Below are 24,635 nucleotides of genomic sequence, written 5' to 3' on the forward strand. Positions count from 1 at the left end.
AAAGGCATTTTTCCTAACGGAACTTTATTTACTCTACCCTTAGCTATAGTACGTTGACAAATACGACTGACAGTACCTCCTAACCTCTGCAGTTACTTCTGGCCAGTAAAATTCGCCAAATACCCTATCACTAGTTTTCCTTACACCTAAATGGCCTGACAGTAACGAATCATGTGCAACTTTCATCACAGTTTCTCTTAGACATTTAGGTACAATCAACTGTCTACTTTTGTCTAAATTCTGGGCGGTATACTCTCTATATAACAATCTATTCCTTATCTCAAATCTAACTGAACCTTTACCTCTACACTGCTTAATCGTACCTTCCTCAGCCTTCTTTCTACACAAATCTAAAGTGCTATCTTTCTGTTGCTTTTCTAAGAACTCCTCTCTAGATATATCTAAAATCTGAGACGGAACTTTAAGCTTTACTTGCTTCTTAACTTTGGCTTGCGCCCTAGTCTCTACTGCTGACGCTAAACTACTAAACTGAGGTTCTACAGCTCCCTCTACGTTACCAATTATAACATCATTGGTAGGATTATCTACAACCAACGCCTCTACTGTACCCTTGAAATACGGACAATCAATATCTATTCTAGCTACATCTAGCCTATGTTCACTCCCATCTATGTACTTACATCTACGTGTTTTCTCTAAAAACTGACTTGCTTCTACTAAGTCCCGTTTCACTATCACACATGTACAACCTGTATCCCGCATAGCGATTACATCCCTACCATTACAAGTACCGGGTTTTGAAGGACATGTACTTACACTAAGCATACCTAACTCCTCAACATCACTGAATTCTATAATACTATTTCCACTCTCTGACCTACTTGACTTACTCCTATCTCTATCTCTATTTCTTCATCTACCTCTACTCCTAGATCGGTCACGGCCTCTACCTCTATTTCTATTTTCCTTACTATTTCTATTCTCCCCTTTACTACTTTCCTGTTCTACCTCTACCTCTGCTGCTGCATTAGCACTATTACCGTACTTTCCACTCCTACAGTAATATGAGCTATGCCCTATACGACCACAATTAGTACACTTCAGTACACCAAAGGGTTGATAACCTCTACCTCTATTAGCAACATTGCTACTACCTCTATTACTAGTGCCTAAATTACGACTACTAGGATACTGTCTCTGAGGTATTTCATATGGTTTACGGTCCCGGTCCTTATTGGTTCGATTCACGACATACTTGGGACCACCACGAGTCTTTGCAAACAAATCTGCATCTTCTGCTACATCCTTAGCTTTAACTAACCTCTTACTACTCAAATTCTGATATAGTTCTCTATTACATACATCTAAAAATTGGTCCCTAAGTATAAAATCTAATAATCCTTCGTACGTTTTCTCTACCTTACTCAATCTAAGCCAACCATCTAAATATCTACTTATTCTGGCTAGAAACATCACAAAGGTCTCATTATCACGAGGCCTTTCTGTTCTAAACTTTTTCTTATAGCCATCGTCAGTGAGTTCGAACTGACGTAGCAAAGCGGCTTTCAGTTTATCATAATCCTTCCTATCTTCCAACGGAAGCCTATCAAAAACCTCTCTTGCCGTACCCTTTAGAAGGAACGGTAAGTTAAGTGGCCATATCTCTTTATCCCAATCCTGCGCAACAGCGTACGTTTCGTACACATTCAAGTACGCATCCATGGAATCAATTTTCTCATCAAAGGGAGACATCTTAACCTTTACCTTTTTCTTACTCATCTTTTCTAAGTCTGTCTTAAACTTATGCTCCGTTTCTAATTTCCTACTTTCTGCTTCCTCCTTCTCTGTTTCTAACTTCCTAGCTAACACTAACTTATCCTTTTCCATTTCTAAAATATCCTGTTCTAACTTACGTTCATATTCTATCTTTTCCTTCTGCAACCTAGCCTCTAACTCTAACCTTACTCTCTCTGCTTCTAATCTTTCCTTCTCAGCTTCTAAACTACTTTGTCGTTCATATTCTATCTTTTCCTTCTGCAACCTAGCCTCTAACTCTAATCTTTCCTTATCTGCTTCTAATCTACTATGTCTTTCCTCACGTTCCCTAGCCTGCTCTTCCTTAACAAAGTTACGTAACTCCTCTCCTTCATAACCTAACTCCTTTCCTACCTTCGTTAACTCTACTACACTAGTCATGTTTAAATGATTACACTACGTTAACACTATATAACACTACAGTACAACAGCTACTATAACAACCTGAGACACTAGTTAAACAATCGTGAGGGAATACTAGACTACACTAGTTTACACTAAGGCTCTACAGTTACCACTGAAGCCAAAGAAAAATACTATACTCTACGTATATACTACACAAAACGTCCTCACTAAAAAAAATACACTATGTTGCGCAACAGTACTATGTGTCAATCAAGGTTGCATAGGCAACAATCAACAATGTACAGTGACATTAGACTGTAACAATACCCTAGCCTTATCAAATATCAATCAACTGTAGCTAGTGTTAACACTTAAGTGTAACAAATAAACAAAAATAAATCAAAGTGCTTTATCCTAAGATAAAGTATAGGTATAACACAACTGTGTAGCACTAAAACTTAAAAGTTAAAAGTATATGCAAGTAAACAAGCTTGCTAACACACACAAATTAAAAAAAAAAATACTGTATCTGGTATGTATACAGTACACTAATACAAAATAGGATCACTGGGAGAAGTAGGGCGACGCACAATTAAGAGTGAGTAGGATAACTCTCCTTGTCAAGGGCGGTCACTCTCAGCACAGATATATGGTGGCTTAATCATAGAGTGACACAAAATAAACCCAAAAGAAAAATAAAAGGAACGAACTCACCCCAGAATCCAAGTGTCGTAAGCAACTGTCTATCAGTCTGTGACCACTAAAGCTGGTTAGCTGAAGCTATGGATCTGTCTTGTCTTGTCTGAGGTAAGACGTCACTCTGAAAAATGAATAAAATTGTTATATGTGTACCAATAGAACAAAACAAGAGGAATCTTTACAAATTATTGCTGCAGTTAAATGGGTGTTAATAATGTTCGAATAGCTACTGTGTCTGGTCGACCAATCCCACTTCTGACACCATTGTGACAGGAATGGCCGTACCGGCGACAGTAACCATCAGAACAAATCAACACCATTTTCAATATTTACAAATTTATTTACATAAGATGATTATTTACAATGAATAGATGATATGGAAAAAAAATGATTATAAGAAAAAAAAATAAAAGTTCAGTATCACCAGATACAAAGTTCGTATAGTTCCATTCTAATGTGACGTGGTACAGTTCTTTAATTTAATTGCGAACTTTAAGTAGCACAAACAATATCAAAACGTATCTTGAAATAGAGTCCCTTTAAACCGTGAATACGTTGATTCCGTATTGGCTCCCTATGGTGGTAGGTGATTGCATCCCTGAGCTGACTTCAGAGGATAACAAAAATCATCGTCTTGCGGTTTACGGCACAACCATGGGACGAAAGCTCTGCGCTGGGAATATCACATCCAGGCGAGTGAAGACAAGTAAACCTCGGGCATTGTACTTCCGGGTTATGACATCACCAGGTAAAATCGTCTGGCGGAAGAAGCTAAAATATATAACATATGGTAAGTACCATAGCAAAACAAATAAGTCAGGGCATAAAACTGCTCCTTTGGGTACACCATACCTCCGTAGGCTCCCATAAATAATACGTGCTACTTATACAAATATATGTGCTATTAAGTTCAGACGTCACATGATTAAAATACGTCACTAATTACTTCCATTATTACACAAATTACTTACTTAAAAGACTAAAGTTAAAGTATGAAAAAGATATGAAAAGTATATGATGAAACATTACAGATACGGAAATGATAAACTGCAGCCATTATTTACAACTACAAATTAACAAAATTCAATGTAAATCAAACGTTATATCATAGTTGGCATCCATATAATATCTAATGCCATACACTACAACGGACATTAATTAGATGTGCTATAGACTGGCACACAATTACAAATTACAATAATATATTACATACATGGTGCTAGACTTGCCATATAGATTTATACATAACAATACAATGCAGTAATGGCGTTCCATAATTAACAAAATGTTTGACATAAGTTTTTGAAACAGTACTTTACAATTATCACGATACAAATTTCAGTATAAATCTAACATCTTATATAAACGAAACGTTTAGACTCCTCTTTCGAAATAATTTACAAAAGTCTGAAAAATTTAATAAATTATCCTGATATACCGAAACTAGCAAAAATCATATGCCGAAAAGTAAATGTTACAGAATTCTGTAGAATGCACAAAAATTTACCAAATAAAAATCGTAATGCAAAAATCATACAAAAATCTAACAAATAAATTTCTTACCTCGATCGAGCATAAATTTCTAGCAAGAAAAATTAATCAGACATAGATTCGTCTATAATGTCGGAAGGTGGTGTGCGCAAGGCATATTTAGTCCAGTCTATTTAAAGGGTGATGTCCCGCCAAATACTAAATTTCATGGGATTCACGGCCTATGCGTGAACTCTTACTATTTCTATTTTCACGGGATTCACGATATAGCCGGGGAATCTAACTACTTTGGCGCGGATTGAAATTGACAATTTGAGGCCCATTATAGTGGTTTTGGGGATAAAAACATAAATTACTGAAGTTTATAAAATATCAACTTTCTTATTACTGAACCGAATTTACTGAAATTTACATGGAAATTGAAGTTATGAAATACAGAAAAACATGAGAGGTATTTTATGCGTGAAATCTAACATTTACCTCAATAACTCAAAAATTTACAAAAAGATGATGCAATACCTGCATTTACACTACAGATAAAATAAGGCCCGTATGTCAATTTGTGACATATTTATATTGTTTAGTTTTTTAGTGAAGAATGTGCTCATCTTTAATTTAAATTCCCAGTTGTATAGGCAATAAAAGTTGAAATTATCATCTATATTTTTTAGTTTCTCTTAACAATAAGACAGGGGGGAGTGTTGGTCTATAGTACCTAAGTTTCTGAGGAATGCGTATCTAAGTTGATAAATATCTGATGCAATAACACAGTCACGATTTTGATCGAACGTTCTAGCAATGCGGAAGTTCTCTCGAGTGGATAAATATGTGTCTTTACTTCCTGATTTAAACGTAGTAACTGATGTGTTTACATTGTATTAAGGAGGTTATGAAATAGGCTACTTGTTTTTTCAGTATGGGTTTTAAAGTTTCTTATGACTTTTTAATGAAATACATTTTATATAAAATATATGGTTTTTTTGGTTTGTTAATACCTTTGGAAGTTAAATCAGAGGTTTTTACAAAGTTTAGTAAAACCTGTGGTTTTTGAATTGTCCGGCATTGACCAGTCCTGACAAAGGGTCATAGGTTAAATGGGGTCAAATAGGGCTCGCACCATCATAATGCTAACTACTTCGAACTTACACCATACAATCATAAAAAGAATACAGGTCCGACACACTATCCACTAGACTACAAATCTGTCGTGGAATAAACCATCGTATTTAGAGATAAGTATACTACAATATACCAATTAACACCACTTATCGGATAATACACCTGCTTTACCTGTTTTTGATGTTGCCAAGTACCGTTAAAATAAAATTATCGCGATCCATTAAATACTAGTAATCAAGTTCATGGCAGACAAAACATATATCAACTTATTGTATAGATATTTTTCAGACAGTAATGGACCGAATATCGATATAATGTGTTTTTAATGATTATCATTCAAAACCTGTTACTGAAGGAGCTCTTATCCTGTTGTAAGGGCCCGCTTTAGCTTATGTCTTGTTGGTATATTAATATACTTGTTGTATACTTTTGGGTCCTTTTAGTTTTGCACATGGAAGAAGAAGGTCGTTTGCAAATAGATGCGAGGATTGATTTTGCTTCTTATCGAAGGAATCCTCGATTGTTTATACTTGCTGATGTTTAATATATGGACTTAATTATTCTATGCGCATTTAGATATTGTGAGAGAATACTTAAATAGTATTTTGAGATTTTTGTTGAGTGATTTAAATCTGTAAGTTATGCAGTTTATATAGCAGGGAAGTAGGCTGGTATTATTTGCTTATTTTTAATATAGTTGTACTTATTGTACGGATATATCTGTGTAATTACCGAAGGATTTAAACATTACATTGATTAATAGCTTTTCTATTATACTTTGCAGTTATCATAATGACTATTTGTTTTGTGACCTGCTACAACTTAATCCTGGAGTACTGAGGTGTTTATTTGTGTGTTACTGGAAGGTGTACACTTAAACGAGAGGTAAAAGAGCAAGTCGATATCCGAAGGTAATTATTCCTTCTCTAGAGAAGGAATAATACTGTTTAATAAGTCACACTTCACTGAGCTACTGATACCGAAAGCTGTTGTCATTACAGGCCGGCCAATAAAACTCCATGACCTTAGAAATAACCTCTGACGTTAAACTATTCTTTCTCAATTGGGGGGAATCCATGGGTTACACAATACTAAACCCGAGGATGATTATTTGATTCTTTTATTTCCTCCTGAACATAACATAGGTACATTCACCAGATAGACATATATCAGCAAATTAAAATATTATCGTTACCTTCAAATGCATGGTTAATATATGAAAACAAACCCCATTGCGACCCTATAATTATGTGTAACAAATTTTCCCACATCAAATAACCAGGTCAATGTCTTATTGCTGCATTAGATGCTTTTAGATATCAAGCAGACGAATTCTGTGTTTACATGATCAGATTACAGTCGTCTGCTGACTCTCTCATAGGTAGTAAAGCTCTTCCCCTAATGCATATATGCTTAATTGCCTGCCGGCCGGTAATTATCTACTTTAATCTACTGAAGGAGGTAACAGATTTAATTTGTTGGTGGATTTAACAATTTATGTTAAATAACTAGCGTAAATACCTGATATTTTTTTGGCAGTATAAAACAGACATTGCAACCAACATTTTACAAGATGGTCATTTTATATTTATATAGATGTGCCCTAGAAGGAACTTTTGGTATGCTTTAACTTGTATGAATTATTAAATTGGTAATATGTCTTGCAAATTTATGTAGGTAATTATGTGGTTTCCCACGCGAATTTTGATAACAATGCATTCCTTTGTAATGCAGGGTTAAAATAGACTTGTGTAAACATCACTGCTAGCAGTGTAGCAGACGATTTCTGTATACAAGCTAGTGGCGAGTTATTCACGAGTCTGTTAAACTATATGTAGTATAAACACGTGGAAGAGTCTATTATTCATGATACCTGCTTACAGAGTAGGGTTTAAGCAATTTTATCAGATTTAATCTCGCTGGAAAGTATTTTCTTCTAAAGTGAAGTAATTAAACTTCCATTTCACATATATATTAAGCAAAGTTAAATTTTCATGAGCACGGATCAAGTAATTAAGTGCGCATTGTGAGGAAAATAAGTAGGTTCACTTAGTTATAACTTATTGTCATTTGTAGAAGGATGACTGTTTTTCAGATCTTAATCTATAGTTAGCCTTTCAGATCATAATCTATAGTTAGCCCAATTGCTAATGTCTGATTGTATCAGCCGGTACTGGCTTAGGAAAAAGGGTGTCATCCTTATCCTTTGTATTGGTTTGTAACTTGATTTTGAATTTATGATTACTGCTTAAGGATGAAGAGAAAGTTGCTATTATCTCCATTGTGTTGATTTTGGTATTTGATTTTGAATTTATGATTAATGTATATTGACTGTGTTTCGCCCATTTGGCTATATGTTCGATCGTTTCTAATAAAAAAAAAGAGAAAGTTAAGAAAGTTGCTGTTATCTCCATTGTGTTAAATGGTACTTGATTTTGAATTAATGATTAATGTGTATTGACTGTGTTTCGCCCATTTGGCTATGTTCGATCGTTTGTAATAAAAAAAGAGAAAGTTAAGAAAGTTGCTATTATCTCCATTGTGTTGGATGGTACTTGATTTTGAATTTAACATTAATGTATATTGAGAAACTGTGTTTAGCCCATTTGACTCTGTTCTATCATTAACAAAATGGTTGCCGATTATATAATTTGTGTTTGATGGTAAACGGATGGTTGCCGATTATATACTTTGTGTTGGGATGGTAATCGGATTTGTAATTTATGATTAATGTATATTGATGAACTGTGTTTGCCCATTTGGCTATGTTCTATTATAAAAAAGAGAGTTGCTCTTTATATTCATTGTGTTGTATGGTAATTAGATTTTGAATTCATGACTAATGTATATTGGTGAACTTATTTTAGCCCATTTGTTAAATGATTGACCATTTCAGTCTTATTGTCTGAATGCCCACTATAGACATTGTGTATGTGGTGACATGATTTCGAATTGATGTGCTGCCAAATTGCAAATTTGTCATATTTTCCTTTTTATCTCAAAGTTTATAACGGACTAGCGACAAATTTACATATATTAATATACTTTATGTCAAATTTTCAAGCATACAATTGAATATTTCTAGACAACGTCAAAAACCCAAGGAGTTCCGCAGCACAGTCCAGATGGTACAGCCACACCGCAACGCCACCCAGCCATTTCAGCCCCGCAACCGGTGAATCTGAACCCGCAACAACTTGTGGTTGTGGTGAGCCTTGTTGCAGAACACCATTGTTCCGTGTTTGCGCAGCGAAGGGGCATTTTGGCTGATGATTCTCTGCACTGTCAGACAGTGTTGAACAAAATGGTGAGTTGGCTCCGATGTAGAGCATTTATAACGACTTGGGAGACCACGTTTCAGCAAATGTTAAAATTACGATGGTTAATGGCGAATTCATAGAGTAAGCAGTATTGTTACGCTCAGATCATATTAATAACAGTCAAGGTCAGAGATTTTCTTGTTACTGAAGCAGACTGATAGCTAAAATTTAAGACAAAGGCTCCGGCCAAAAAGATAGGTCCTTAATGTACATGAGTATCTATATATACCGTGCGCAAGAAAATGTTATGACTTTAGTTTTCAAGGTATTTGTACCAAATTTGCTTGTGTATACGAACATAGCTGTACGCGTTGTCATGGGAAGCACTCTAGGAAGTATTTATTTATTTTTCAGAATCACTAGTAGCTACCAATCAATATCGTTCTAGGTACTCGTCACTTGGACCTCGAGGAATCTTCAGATAGCCAAAACCGGCATTTCAAAGAAGGTCACTTAAACCCCCATTCCCTCACCAAAACCCTTATTGACTTAGCAGTATTACAAGTCTATCTTTCTTTATATCCAAATAAATAAGTGGTAGCTGAATTTTTAGAGAGTTCTAACAAAGGGTTTCGATTACAAAACCAGCGCCCTAGAGTCCAAACTTCAGTCAAACTTTAATTTCCGTTAGGCGAAACTCTGCTGTAGCTAATGAGAAAGTTACTAGTATGTAGGGAGAGCAGTTAAGCAGAAGTGCGGTTCCTTTTAAAGAAATGCCTGTTCCAAATTTCAGGCAATCCGCGATCAGTCTTATGGCCAAAAAGATGGTAGCTCGAGGATTATACACCATCTTTCCTTCCCGAAGGGAACCCCGCAGGGTTCAAGTTTGAATGATTTTATTTATACGTCTTCTTCCTCAGTTCAGTACACTTCTTTAGACAGAGTGACGGAGCTATTGTTTCATTAGTGCAATATTGCGAAATGGCTAAAGTTGGCATCAAATCTGCCTTTCGCCTTTTGAGGTTCATAATTATGATTTTGAAATTATTAGCCTTCAAATTAGGAGGGGATTATTTTACTGACAAGACGTTACCTATGAGTGTGCAATCTTTAGCTGCCATTGGGAAAAGTTTGCTAATTTATTACAATAGCTGGTCCGGTACAAGAGGAAATCCGAAAGGCTGTTTTATTACTTGGATAATTATGTTTGTTTAGCTCGCTCTAATTCAGGGAACGTATGACCAATTTGTTCTGTTTTATAGATAAATGCCTGGTGGCGGTTGTCAAGAATTTTCCACGTTGTTCCAAATTCTCGACATGTGGCGGTTAGGTCAGCCTCCACCAGTATATCTTAACGTTGTGTAATAAGAAGTTTGTTTGTTTCAAGTATACTGTATTAGGCCTCTGTTCACAGGGCCTCCACATCTGCATTTTAAACATATACTTTATATCATATGTATTTGTATATTGACATTTATGTGAAGCTGTGACCAATTTCTGCCAACCATTAATTTAAACGAAATTAGATACTAATTGCTTGCTATAGTAAAATTATTAATAGTAAAAGTAATGTATTCATACAACTGTCTTGGGTTGTTCTTTTTAGTATTATTATTTCTGTGCCAGCTATCTTCAGTAACCCAATTAAAAATGTGTATTATTCCGTCCTGGCTCAAAACGCGCGGAACAGTTTATAAATACAACTGTTAAACACTTTAACGCTTCAGTCAACATACATGATCATTTTAACCTATGACGAAAATAGTTACGCCTGTGAAATTAGAATGTAGGATCTATAGCTTTAATTTACATTTCGGTAAGTAGCCTTTCGTATTTTAGTTAATTATTTCGTAGCGATAAAGTGTTTATATTGGTCGTTAGGCAAGGATCTTCAACGTCAGTTAAAAACCAGGCAAAGTTTGATTTAAATCACGATGTTTTATTAACCTTCAGGTAACTTTTATAGGTGAATATTGGTCTGAGCAATATATAAGAAACATTTAATGTCGATTTTAAAAACAAACATTGGTATATATATGTCAGTCGGCTTAAACTATGGTTCGCCTTTCATTTCTAGGCGAGACTTATCTTTTACTTGTGGAGTTAAAAAAATTCTGAAAGTATTATAAGTGCAAAAGCTGGGATTCATCATCAGTCCATGACAACATCAAAAGGGAAGCAAATTCAAACGTCTTTTTCAAGATGGCAGTAAAGTGAAATTGGCTACCTGAAGTTATCACAAAATATTTAGAAAACCATTGTTGACTACTAATTAAATCGCCTCATGTAGGTAATTTTAAGTATCAACAGACAGACAGACAGACAGATAACTTTATTTTCTCCCAAGGTAAATAATTTACAACATGGGGATGAACTGTATCCAAAACTGAAGCTACAGTAATACTTCCGGCAGCACCTTATTTACTGATGAATGTTGTGTAATTGTTTTCTAGAGGATTCTGGAGTTGTAATTGATCGATTATGGGGGAATCCTTCAAGATGTTCACACATCATACATCAGTTGATAGAGTGCGCTAAATCACACATAATATAATAATACATGTAAGGTACAATGAACAATCCATATAAATAGAAGTCATCATGAAAATATTTTAAGGTACATAATTTTAAGGTGATAACAAGTACCGTAACAATAAAATTCATCATGTAAATATTTTAAAACAAACATGACATGATATTCTGACAGCAATCAAAAATTTCTATACTGACAAGGTACGACCTATATATAGTAATTCGCCGTAATGTAAGTCTATAAATAGCAATTCACACTGACATAATGCTTTCGTTGTAAAGTTTACTATTTCATTGTAGTAAAGAAAATAGTACGCGTCGGGTTTTGCTGTTATTCGGTTATGACTCATATTATCTTGTGAGTTAGATGATTCAATGGAATATATGCACGTGTACCCACGAAGGTCAGTAAGTAGTGATTTATATTTAGATGGCTATTTAAAACTTGACATAATAATGGAAACAAATTTACTAAGCTTAGTAAGTTCTGTTTCAGAGTGGCTCGATAGTATTCTCGCAAAACAATGGACATTATCAGAGATAGTAACATTTTGTAAAAAATTGTTTCTTTCCCTAGTAAAATTGGTACATTTAAGTAAATAGTGTTGCTCAGAGCCTGGTTCTTCAGAATCGCAAAGCCTGCATGTGCTATCAAGGTGCGCAGTTCCACGTCCCCAACGCGCTGTTTCAATTGGGAGACGGTTATTACAAGTACGATATCTAAATAGATTAATATAATCTACTTTTGGAAGAATATTAAAATATCTCGTATTCTAAAGTATGTTTAAATGAATGATAGATTCTGCCTTTATTGGATTGTTGTAATTGACTGTACCAGTGCTGCTTATATTGGTCTATCAAAATTTGTTTTACAAGTTTGTGAGTATTTTTATGCCCCCGAAGGGAGGCATATAGTTTTTGAACCGTCTGTCTGTCTGTCGGTCTGTCAGTCTGTCGGTCTGTCTGCAATTTTCGTGTCCGGTCCATATCTTTGTCATCGATGGATGGATTTTCAAATAACTTGGCATGAACGTGTACCACAGTAAGACGACGTGCAGTGCGCAAGACCCAGGTCCGTAGCTCAAAGGTCAAGGTCACACTTAGACGTTAAAGGATAGTGCATTGATGGGCGTGTCCGGTCCATATCTTTGTCATCGATGGATGGATTTTCAAATAACTTGGCATGAATGTGTACCACAGTAAGACGACGTGCAGTGCGCAAGATCCAGGTCCGTAGCTCAAAGGTCAAGGTCACACTTAGATGTTAAAGGATAGTGCATTGATGGGCGTGTCCGGTCGATATCTTTGTCATCGATGGATGGATTTTCAAATAACTTGGCATGAATGTGTACCACAGTAAGACGACGTGTCACACGCAAGACCCAGGTCCGTAGCTCAAAGGTAAAGGTCACACTTAGATGTTTAAGATCATTTTTCATGATAGTGCATTGATGGGCATGTCCGGTCCATATCTTTGTCATTCATGCATGGATTTTAAAATAACTATGCATGAATGTGTGACACAGTAAGACGATGTGTTGCGCGCAAGACCCAGCTCCGTAGGTCAAAGGTCCTAAACTCTAACATCGGCCATAACTATTCATTCAAAGTGCCATCGGGGGCATGTGTCATCCTACGGAGACAGCTCTTGTTATGCACTAAAATATGCTGATTTAGCCAGATATCGGGTCTTCCAACAGTTTCAAGAATTTCTTTGATTTTATCAATCCATTTGAAGTTGACATTTGTCTGGTTAAGCATATACTGATAAATTTTAGCAGACAATTTGTTTTCTTTACCGCGCAGCAAACGTGACCAAAAAGATATCATTTTCGTATAAACATTTATATAAATCGGATATCTCCCAAGCTCACCATTGAGCATATATTTCGGGGTGCTTTTTCTAGCAGTGGTAATTCGTCTCATAAAAACATTTTGAACTTTTTCAAGAAGATCTAGATTTTCAAAACCAAATATTTTCGAGCCGTATGTTAAAATGGGCAAGGCGGTATGATCAAATAACTTAATGGTTAAGTCTGGAGATGCATGGCTTTATTTGCCTGTTGGCTAACATGTTGTCTTGCTTTAAGAAAAGAGCCAGATGCAGAAAAAGTTAAACCTAGGTAGTGCTAGTTGTCAATATTTCAAGTTGGTGTTCACCTAGATTAAAATTGTGAGCATTGCGATTTCTGGCACCAAATACTATTACTTTGGTCTTAATAGGATTAACTGTTAACTTCCATTGTCTACAATAGTTGGTAAAATAATCTAAACAATGTTGGAAATCGACAGGATTATTGGAAACTATCACGGTGTCATCCGCATAAAGAAGAATCAGTAGTTTAAGCCAAGTTTCCTCACTAAAGGAGTCATCTAGCTCTATGCCAGCGGCACCGTTAGCTTCCAAATATGACTGTAAGTCGTTTAAGTACAGTGAAAAGAGGATAGGACTTAAATTTTCTCCTTGTCTAACACCTATTTCGGATGGGAAAAACTGCGATTGATTACCACTATGCCTTACACATGATTTGATGTTTTGATACATGTTAAAGATAGTTTTAAATAGTTTCCCGTCAATGAAATTTTGCGTAAGTTTACGCCAAAGTCCGAAGCGCCATATTTTATCAAAACATTGTGAAAAATCCACAAAGGCACAATAGACCTTTTGTTTTCGTTTCTTCAGTATCTCAATAAGAGCGTGTAGTGTAAAAATGTGATCAGAGCACGAGTATGAACTTCTGAATCCTGCTTGATTTTCATCAAGTAGTTGCGAGTCTTCAATATATTTTGTTAACCTAAGATTTAAAACTGCTGTAAAAAGTTTACCCAGGCATGATAAAATAGTAATTGGCCTATAGGAATTGGTGTCTAAAGTATTTCCTTTGTTTTTGTAAATTGGGATAATATATCCCCCAAGCCATGTCCTAGGTATGTTACCAGAATCAAGAATAGAGTTGAAAAGTTTATTATATATCGGTAAAATCATGTCTTTTGTTACTTTGATATATTCATTTAGTATGTTGTCCGAAGGGCTGCACGTTTTTCCATTGTTTAAATTGTTTATACATTTCAAAATTTCAGCATCCGTGATAGGTGCATCTTAATACTGGTTTGAATTTTCTAAGAAGTCATGTGTTAAGAACCGATCATCTTCATTATCAGAATGAGGGTTAGCATTGATATTTTTGAAAAAATCAAAAAAGTTCGAAACCGATGGTGCATCATCAGACTTGGACTTTGGTTTAAGCTTTTTAAGAAATTTCCAATACTGTTTTGGGTTTTTATCATGCATATTTCTCAATTTATTACCATTACTTTGTTTAAATTTCTTAATATAGTAATTCATAACTCGTTTATACTCTTTGCTAGCGTTTTGAAGTCGCAATTTGTTATCCATATTACGTTTCGATATTCAGATTTCGCATTATGGTAATTTTGTCTTGCCTTGTAGCATTTAGGACCAAACCAGGGTTTATTATTTTTTCTTGGAATAAATTACCTTTAGATGGGAAAGTTGCAGTAGAGGCGTTATGGAACAGAGTCTGTAGTTCATTTGTTACAGTTTCAACAACCTGTGTATTATCACTAGAATCATTTAAAAACATTTTAAATATTGATTCAATGTGATCAGTGTCAATATTTTGACAAAAAGAATCTTTTCTGTCATCTTGCCACTTTGGCTTTATGGTACCAGAACTTTCTTTATGGTATGACTTTGACATGTTTTTAATATTAATAGACCAACAATGAGCACTATGACCATCTGAGAAAAGTGCATCTGTCTCTGAAACTTCAAAAGAACTTAGAAGGGAAAAACATTTAGCAGACACAATCAAATAGTCAATCACTGACTTTTCTCGGAACGTACAGTTTCCTAATAAATCGTTGTCATATCGCCCATTTACAACAAACAAATTGTTATTCCTACATAAATCGATTAACATGAAACCGTTCGCATTAGTGTTCTTATCCATTGACTTTCTATCCAGGCTAATAAATAATTTTTCAAGAATCGTATACTTGTCAAATTGGGACACTAACTCTTCATCAATATCAAACAGTTCATTGAGAAATGGGTCTGAAGGGAGATAATCAGCAAGCTCTGCAACTCTGGCATTTATATCGCCAGACAAAAAGACATATTTGTGTAAACTACATGCATATCATTTTCAAAATTATTTAGGTCGATGTCATTTAAAAAGCGTGAACTCTCTGGAGGAAAATATATGATACCTAGAACTGCATTTTCTGATAAATGTAATAACTGCTTATCTATAGAAATCCAAAAAATGTAGTCATTATTTCAAGGTAACACTTTTACATATTGTACATACTTTTCTTTAACATACAGGCCTATACCTCCAGACTTACGCTTAAAATGTTGTGTGCGAAGTTTGGCAAAAAACACAAAATCTTCAATATCAACCAAATCATTATCGTCAAGGTGGGTTTCTAGGGCACAGAAAAAGTCAAAAGATTTAACAAATTCTAAGAAATCCGGGTAGTCAATACGTTTCTTTAGACCATTCACTTTCAGAGAACAAAAGTTTAAGTCAACAGTGTTATCACATCGCGTTTGGGAAGAATTCCCCCGTATATCCTACTTAGAGTGAGCAGGATCCCTGTTTCCTGGGTTTCTAGGGGTGTTGTCATTTATTGTCCACGGTCTTGCAAATTTATCGTCACAAGACCGGTCACGACTATAATTTTGTGGAGTTTTCTTTTCCGGTGCGCGTCCCCGTTGAGAGCGCGGTGATTTCGCTTCTCTCCTGTCTTGTGAAATCGATTCAATCCTTTGCCGACGGATGCTCCGGGCGGATGACTTGGAAACTTGGCGCACCCTCTGATACGCGCCTGGTTGTTTATCGTTTGATAAATCCCGTGCGCTGTCCGTCTTTACCTCGGTCATGTGATCACTCATTGACGCGTTTTTTTTACATGGTGTATTACTACGCGGCCTATTTCTCAGATCAGCTGATTCATGTTTTGACACAGAATTCATAACTTCATCCCAGTCTGGGAAACGATCCAAAACCACCGTCCCGTCCCGAATTATTTTTGCGGGATATGCCATAACTGTTTTGCTTTGTGGATGTCTCTGTTTAATAGTTTAAAAGTGGGCCATAAAGCTTTCCTGGCCGACGCTATCTCAGGAGGGAAGTCCTTATTTATACTGTAATCACTGTCCTGTCTTTGAGAAGATGAGCCCGAGACAAAATCAACTGGATATCGCAATAATTTTCCAGAGTTACAAATATTGGCCGTGTTTTTCCTCTTATAAAAGGACCGAGCCTATATGCACGTTCCATGTATATTGGCCATTCAATACCTAGTTTATCAAACAAGAGGTCAATGACACGTTGTTGACAGTTCTCAACACGTATTTCTCGAAAGCCTCCAAAGAATAAATTGCAGCGCCTCTTACGTGTTTCATGATCTATCGATCTGTATTCTAGAAGTTTCAGGCGTGTTTCATACGAGGAGATGGTGTTTTCTATAATATCGACCTTGTTTCGAAGCTGAAGGCAGTTATCAATCTTACTCTCAATGACCTCGATTTTGCCCCTACTCGAACCAATTTCAGCAAACATGACAGACAGTTTATCATCAGCTGATAAGAGTTTATATTCATCTATGGATATATCAGTGCTTCCAGTACTAATTCTAGGGCGTTTTAGGCGTTGCACTTGTCTAAAAGATTGGTCACTAAACACGTGGTCAGTTTCAATATCACAATGTCCTTGACTGTCCAATTGACCCAGGATATTATATCGATTTTGAGACAAAATTTCATCTGGTATAGGTTGGTTTGTAGCACCAGGTTGATCACTTGTGCTGTTATACATATTATTTCACTAATAATACCTCCCTATTTACAAAAGTTCGCTAAATTTCCGCAAATTCTTGATATTTCTCAGAGCAGGTAAACAAAGCCAGCCATCTTGACCAGTACCGGAAGCGAAAAAAAAAACAACAGAATACTTAGTATGTTGTTTGGCCTAACAAAATATCCAAGATAAGGTAACTGTGCACGTTTGATAAACCGGGAAAAAGCGTAGAAATAAGACTGGACTCGGTAGGAATTAATGGCAAACAGTGTGAGTTATTCTATTGTTTCGGTTTTTACGAAAAGAAATTGCTAGCGTTGAGCTATTTTACCTCCGAAGAATGCAGGACTGATTGACAAAAATTACGTAATCACATGGAAATTGCCGAGTGTCATTATGTACTACCTTAAAACGGCAACTTTACCATCTTTCTAGACAATTATGATATTAAACTGTTCCTAAAACCATTTGAATGGTGCAGATCTGCGGATATGTTTGATGTAATTTTATAACATGTTGGGATTCACCTAGACTGTCAGGTTGGTGGTACCAAAGGTTAGGGAGGTAGTTTGCACCGCCCCCTGACTATGGCTAATCTTTACTTTGGAAACTAGCACTTTAATATTTTCTTATTTATTTTGTGTGTGTATTTTGTGTAGTTTTTTACGTATTTTTCACTCTATGTACAATATATTCCAAAGCATGGTGAGGCACAATTTACACCTTAATCAAACACACACCACAAATATTCTGTCCACAAACATAACTAAATTTGCACCGCTTTTCGTCGAGATTTAACACATAATATTTCAATACTTTTTTTTTTTTATAATTTATTTTTTCTCTTTTATGACATACATCATACAAACACGTTACACTTGTTTTGTACAATTCTGCAGACCTACTAAATAATAATAAAACAGAAATAATATCTTTGAGATACATAAAACAATTGCAATTATTTCCCCTTCAGTTTTGTTTATAAAATCGTTTTGTATGTCAAAAAAAGATAAATAAATGTATCCACTTTGCATGATAAGACGCTTAATTTGAGAAGAAAGTTAACACTGTATAAAATAAAAGTAGAGAAAAAAAAGTATAGAGTATACCCATGTGCGCTCTTGATTACCTTTGAAATAGATTATTTCAAAATGTTTTTTTTTTTTTCATGTGTCTCAGTGATGTACGTGGTAAGGATGCATATTAAAGATTTAAGAAAGACCATTTCTTTAAATGATAATCAATTTTGTTTTGCATTATTGCTATTTCTTTTTCTAGACAAATTCTGATATTTAAATAGGATAAAAACTGATTGAAAACGGGAACCTTTTGTCTATTTTTCATTTGAAAAATAAAATAGTTCATCAAAAAAATAATGAAATTTATGGTATTGCTTTTTAACCCCGTTTGCACAGTGCCAAAACTTATACATTCTAGATTGAACAGGCACGATATTCCCTTTTCTGCAAGAAAGTTACTTAGTCTATTCCACAAAATTTGAACATGATTACATTCCCAAAATAGATGTTCTATACTTTCCACTTGCATGTTACAAAAATCACATAAGTTTGTTCTAGACAATTTCATTTTGTACAAGTATTTATTTGTTGGAACTATTCGCATTAAAAATTTATACTGGAAGTTTCTAATTTTTGTGTCTATCGTTGCCTTAAAAATTTGTCCATAAATTTTATTCCATTTTATGTTATTGTTTTCAACAGTAGATCCCCATTTCTTTTCTGATTTTATTTCTGGTTTAAGTTTTACATTTAATTGTTTGGTGTATAGTAATTTGTTTGGTGCTTTTGCTGCCTGAATTTTATTAAGCAGGTTGTCTGTAGTATTGTAAATAATGTTTTCTTTTTTAAGTGATTCTTTTAGATCCGGCTTAATGCTAGTGATAATTTGATAATATTTTAGGAATTCATTATCTTCTAGACTGTATAAATACTTGAATTGTTCAAAAGAATAAAAATCTTTTTTCCTGTAATCAAATAAGTGTTCTAAATATTTTATTCCTTTTTCATACCATTCTTTGTAATACAACGTTTTATTCCCATTCCTTATGTCAGAGTTGTTCCAGATTATCTGTTTTCCACTTATGTCATTTAATTCAACCTTCTTAATGGTATGCCATGCAATAAGAACATCTTTGAGAAATGTGTTGTTTTTACATATGTTTTCAATGTCTTTATCATTTAAATTACATTCAAATACTAACTTTCCCCCTGCTGGTTTTAGAATTGTATTATAGAAAGTACCCCAAATTACACTTTCACTGTTACACATAAATCGTTTTATCCAACAGGCTTTTATCGAGTTCAAAAAACACTTAATATTTATCATTTTTAGTCCTCCTTTCTCATAATCAAGTTGTAGTACATCTCTTTTGATTTTTTCTGGTTTATTGTTCCATATAAAATTATACATTAACTTTATTATGTCCTTTAATTTTTCTTCAGACGGACTTGGTAAAACTGTAAAGGGATATATAAGCTTCGGTAACGCAAAGGTTTTTATCACTGTAATTTTTCCTAGTAATGTTAGTTTTCTGTGTTCCCATTGTTTCAAACAGTTTTTAAAGCTATTTAATTTTGGGTCTAGATTAAGGTGTACATTTTTATTAATATTGTTCGAGAATGTCATACCAAGTGTTTTTGCCGATTCAGATGTCCAATTAAATTTTTTATCATTACACAGTTTCATATTTGTATTTACTAAAGATCCCGCTCTTAAAATTGTTGATTTGTTGAAGTTAAGTTTTAGTCCTGATATGTTTCCGAAATTAGTGATGACATCAATAAGTTTTTCGAATGAGTTTCTTTGTCCGTTATTTCAATACTTATGCTCGGCCAGCACAAGCTTTAACCAAGAACCATTCAAAACCAAATACATGTAATTAATCTCCAAACTCGGAGCAAAATATACATTCGAATCAATACTCAACCAAACTGAAGAAAATCAATTTACACACCTCTAAATCTCAAAAGAACACATCAACAGACAAATTCAAACAAGTAACCAGATTCTGAATATCAAATGCACAAAAGAACCAACAATTCAAACCGCCAACAAACAAAGTATTAACTTGAGAACAAACCACAATTAAACAACCAAACAACCAAACAAGAGGGCCATGATGGCCCTATATCGCTCACCAGAGTTGATTCGGCCTAGTGACATAATTTTGACACCATATGACTTAGTTTCAAACTTGACATAGAGATCATCAAGACAAACATTCTGACCACGTATCATAAAGATAGGGTATTAAATGTGGCCTCTAGAATGTTAATAAGCTTTTTCTTTGATTTGACTGGGTGACCTCGTTTTTATCCCCACATTACCCAGATTCATTTAACCTAGAGGTCATCAAGACACACATTCTGACCAATTCCCATGAGTTTCAAACTTAAAGTGTAGACTCTAGAGTGTTAAAAAGATACTCCTTTGATCTAGCCTAATGACCTAGTTTTTGACCCCACATGTCCAAGTTTTAATCTTAACAGAGATATTCTCAAGGCAAACATTCTGACTAAGTTTCATGAAGTTAGGATTATAAATGTGGTCTTTAGAGTATTAATAAGCTTTTCCTTTGATTTTACCGCGTGACCTAGTTTTTCCCCCACATGACCCAGATTTGAACTTGACCTAGATATCATCAAGACAAGCATTCTGACCAAGTTTCATGAAGATAGGGTCATAAATGTGTCCGCTAGAGTGTTAAAAATCTTTTCCTTTGATTTGACCGCGTGACCTAGTTTTTCACCCCACATGGACCAGATTCGAACTTGACCTAGAGGTCATCAGACAAGCATTCTGACTGATTCTCATGAGTTTCAAACCTAAACTGTGGACTCTAAGAGTGTTAACAAGATTTTCCTTTGATACGGCCTAGTGCCCTAGTTTTGACCCCACATGACCCAGTTTCAAAAATGACCTAGAGATTATCAAGACAAACATTCTCACCAAGTTTCATAAATATTGGGTCACAAATGTGGCCTCTAAAGTGTTAACAAGGCAAATGTTGACGCACGACGCACACCACACGACGACGGACACCGGACAATGACCGATTACAATAGCTCACCTTGAGCACTCTGTGCTCTAGTGAGCTAAAAATTCGCCGAACAAATCAACAAATATATACAATAAAATGTACCCCTACAGTCTGCAATAACCAAACCAAGTTTAGTAATCGAGCCACTAACTGTATCAAACTTAATTCAAAACTGCATGTATAACATGCGACTTTCTCTCGCCAAAGCGCGAACAATGCATTACATTGTGTAAAATTCCAGCGCAATAATAAACTCTTGTAAACAGCAGTCACTGTGGTATTTTAACAGCGAGGTTTAACAAGCCGTACAATAAAGCGCCGTATCAGCTATATTTACAATTTACGGGTAGGCCTAGATATTGGCAGTGGGCCAAGATATTTCTGTCGGAGCAGTATGGGGTCATTCAATATACAGGCTGGGGAAATTATGTATTGGAAAGTCATTCAGTCAAATAACTGTCATTTGAAATAAGATAAAAAAAAAGTGTATTTTATTATCATTCATTTCATCAATAAATATGAGATATATATTAATTTTTTTTTAACACATTTAATACCTTTGACAATTTTTGATGAAAACCAAATTTTTTTGGGGGGGTGGGGAGGAGGTGAGGGGGTGTGCACAAATGAAGAATTAAAGAAATTATAGAGGAACTTACTTAAAATTTTACAATGTTTTCAAAATAAGATATGCTTTTAACTTTCCAGTTTCTACAATCTTACTATAACAACTTAGAAAATATCAATATCAAAATCAGTTCTCGTCGGTGCCATGTTGTGTTAGATTTTCTGGCTAATGTCTTTTTGGTAACGTAACGTGGATCTCGCCATGCACCGTTGTTAGTCTTTATAGCCCAAAACCTCTAATAAAGCCATTTTCTTTCTGATGCATTTTGGACAGCTGAATCAACGTTGTGCCCTGGCCACCACAGTTGACGTCTTTCCTCCGATACGCCCTGGCCGCCACAATTGACGTCTATCCTCCGATACGCCCTGGCCACCACAGTTGGCGTTAATCCTCCGATACGCCCTGGCCACCACAGTTGACATGCCCTGGCCACCACAGCTGACGTCTATCTTCCGATAAGCCCTGGCCACCACAGTTGACGTCTATCCTCCGATACAATGCACCGAGAACAGAAACAGTGACTGCATTCTGAAGCATTTTCTTCGTGACGGGACATCATAGTAGTCACATTGTCTGAAATGAAAGAAATAAATTAAGTTTTTTTCTCTCAATAATTATTTTAAAAATAATATTATATATCTTTTCAAAAAATGTCCTACAAAGACGAGTCAATTAAAATAATTACCATTCGATGATGTTATAATATCTTCACTGCCAGTTGTTCATTTGTAGAAATAGCACGATACTGTAGCTGATTTTTGTTATCATTCACTTCAATGGTAATCTTTTCAGAAGCCATAATAATTATGTCTCCCATACCACTGTGTGGTGGGAGGATATTGATTTACTCCTGTATGTCTGTGTGTCCATCCGTCCGTCTGTCACAAATCTTGTCCGCACTCTTAAGTCAAACATTTCTCATCCGATCTTCACCAAACTTAAACAAAATGTGTTTGCGAATAAGTCCTCGGCCAAGTTCGATAACTAGCCAAATCGACCCAGGCACCCTTGAATTACCGATAAGTCGCTTAGTCCAACACTTATCTGTCACAAATCTTGTCCGCACTCTTTGTTGAACATTTCTCACCCGACCTTCGCCAAACTTGAACAAGATGTGTTTGCCACTAAGTCCTCGGCCAAGCTCGATAACTAGTCATATCTGCCCATGAACTTCGGAACTGTGGCCCTTGAATTACCGATGGGCCGCTTACTCCAACACTTCTTCTAAAACTATCAAAGGTATATTTTCTGTGAGTTAACAGTATATTAAGACAGACTTACTATTCAGATGATTATGCAGTTGTGGGAGACATGCGTTTTTTTCAAAAGCAGCTCTAGTTAATGTTTCTATTTCAAGTAAATGCTGGATGAATAGAGCAAAAGTGCTAAAGCAAAGTGAGAAATCTGATGTCAAATTGACATTACACACACTTTTCAGGTTAATGTTGTTTTTACAGATATTTACCCCTATTATTTTCACACCATTAAATGCTGACATTACACAAGTTTTAATTGTGAAAAGTATATAAAACAGGTAATGTAAGAAACGTTGTTTTTTTTTCTTGAAAAATTTAAGTATACGCTTGAAATCAATATTATAATGGAATCTCCACTATCTGACACACCACCTCTCAATGTGGCACCCACTATCATGACACCGATAAGAAATCGGGCTGCTTCAGTATCAACGTCCAGAAGACGTCTAGATTCTGTTTGCCGAAAAGAATAAGGGCTTCTTCTATCTCTACTCCTAGGATACCACACTGGCCATAGCTTTCGCAGAAGCGGTGGTTCCATCGCAGCGGCGGTGGAGGATTCGTCGCAGAAGCGGTGGAGAAATATGGCCGACTGACTACATTTATGCTGTCATCGGTACGTTTTCTAATGACCTTTTCACGTTTGACTGAAAACAACCAGTGAGACAGGTGCCCACATGTATACTCTTCCAACCAGAAACACTTGTTCCGTGCAATTCTTTGTCATTAATGTAAACACTTCTGTACAGTTTGACGAGGGACTGCCGTTTTTGTAGAATTCGCATTAAAAATGGTAAAATCTTGCACAAAACGACCCCTGAGCACGTTTGCAGCAAATCGTAAGTACGGCCCTGTCAAGCAAAAACTATTTCTCCTTAACAGGTGAATTTTCATTACACACGTATGAAAAAATCGACCAAAAATGATACCAACGCAGTGTGCGGTGGGTACAATTACAACGCATTACGGTGGATCTTGTTTCTTTAATGTTCGTTATGGACTTTTAACTTGAGTAAACAGCATTTTCCTGGGATTTTGATAGGGGTAGGTCCATGAAATCACTTTGACATCAGCAACAGAAACTTGATGTATAGTAAACTAATCATATACTATTGATTTGCACTTCAGTTCTGTTGAATGCACACACGAAAATCTTTATTTTAAACCATAATTATTTTACTAAATCAACTGCCAAATAATAAAGCCATGTTCTTTCGTACTAAATACACCCCCAATTATGATTATTGATATTAAAGTATGAAGGTTTTCTTCATTTTCCTTTTCCCTTATTAATTAAGTTATATTAAAATAAAGTTATTATATACAAAATATCAACTGACAATTTCGATTGCTTGATTAAATGGTTACCACATACGACATCATAGAACAGACCAACTTATCTAATATACAAACTGACAGGGTTTCTGCTGTCCTTTTGTTTTGGTCACATAATATCGAATTCGGGTTTGCATTGGAGTGGGGGCGGGGGAGTATTCTCCAACACACTACACATGCTGCAACCATTTGTCATTTTTATAAGTTTTTAATCATGTTTAAGCATATTTAAGTATGTTCCCAGCTACAATTTTTCTTCAGTTTTTATAATAAGAATAACTGAAATGAGTTTTTCTTGATTCCTTG

The 24,635-nt window shown here is 35.4% G+C and overlaps 2 protein-coding genes across 10 annotated transcripts in view; both read left to right on the plus strand.

The window, feature by feature from the left end:
* The window catches only part of LOC123524958 (uridine-cytidine kinase-like 1), a 352,168-nt gene that overhangs the window by 204,465 nt on the left and 123,068 nt on the right, over positions 1–24,635 (plus strand). The window lies entirely within an intron of this gene.
* LOC123524897 (uncharacterized) overlaps positions 7,235–24,635 on the plus strand; it is a 97,018-nt gene continuing 79,617 nt past the window's right edge. For 4 of the 7 annotated variants that reach the window (XR_006681360.2, XR_008370182.1, XM_045303491.2 and 1 more), the window contains exon 1: positions 10,360–10,506. Coding sequence is in view for 1 of the 7 variants with exons in the window: in XM_045303496.2 (XP_045159431.1) it covers positions 10,443–10,506 (64 nt within the window). In the remaining 6 variants the exon portion in view is untranslated. Of the gene's footprint in view, positions 7,470–8,515; positions 8,738–10,359; positions 10,507–11,536; positions 11,627–24,635 lie in introns of those variants that run through there. The other 3 variants (XM_045303493.2, XM_045303496.2, XM_053538306.1) reach the window with 3 other exon arrangements.

The sequence above is a fragment of the Mercenaria mercenaria genome, chromosome 3 (genome assembly GCF_021730395.1).
Source record: "Mercenaria mercenaria strain notata chromosome 3, MADL_Memer_1, whole genome shotgun sequence".
In the NCBI taxonomy this organism is placed as follows: Eukaryota; Metazoa; Mollusca; class Bivalvia; order Venerida; family Veneridae; genus Mercenaria; species Mercenaria mercenaria.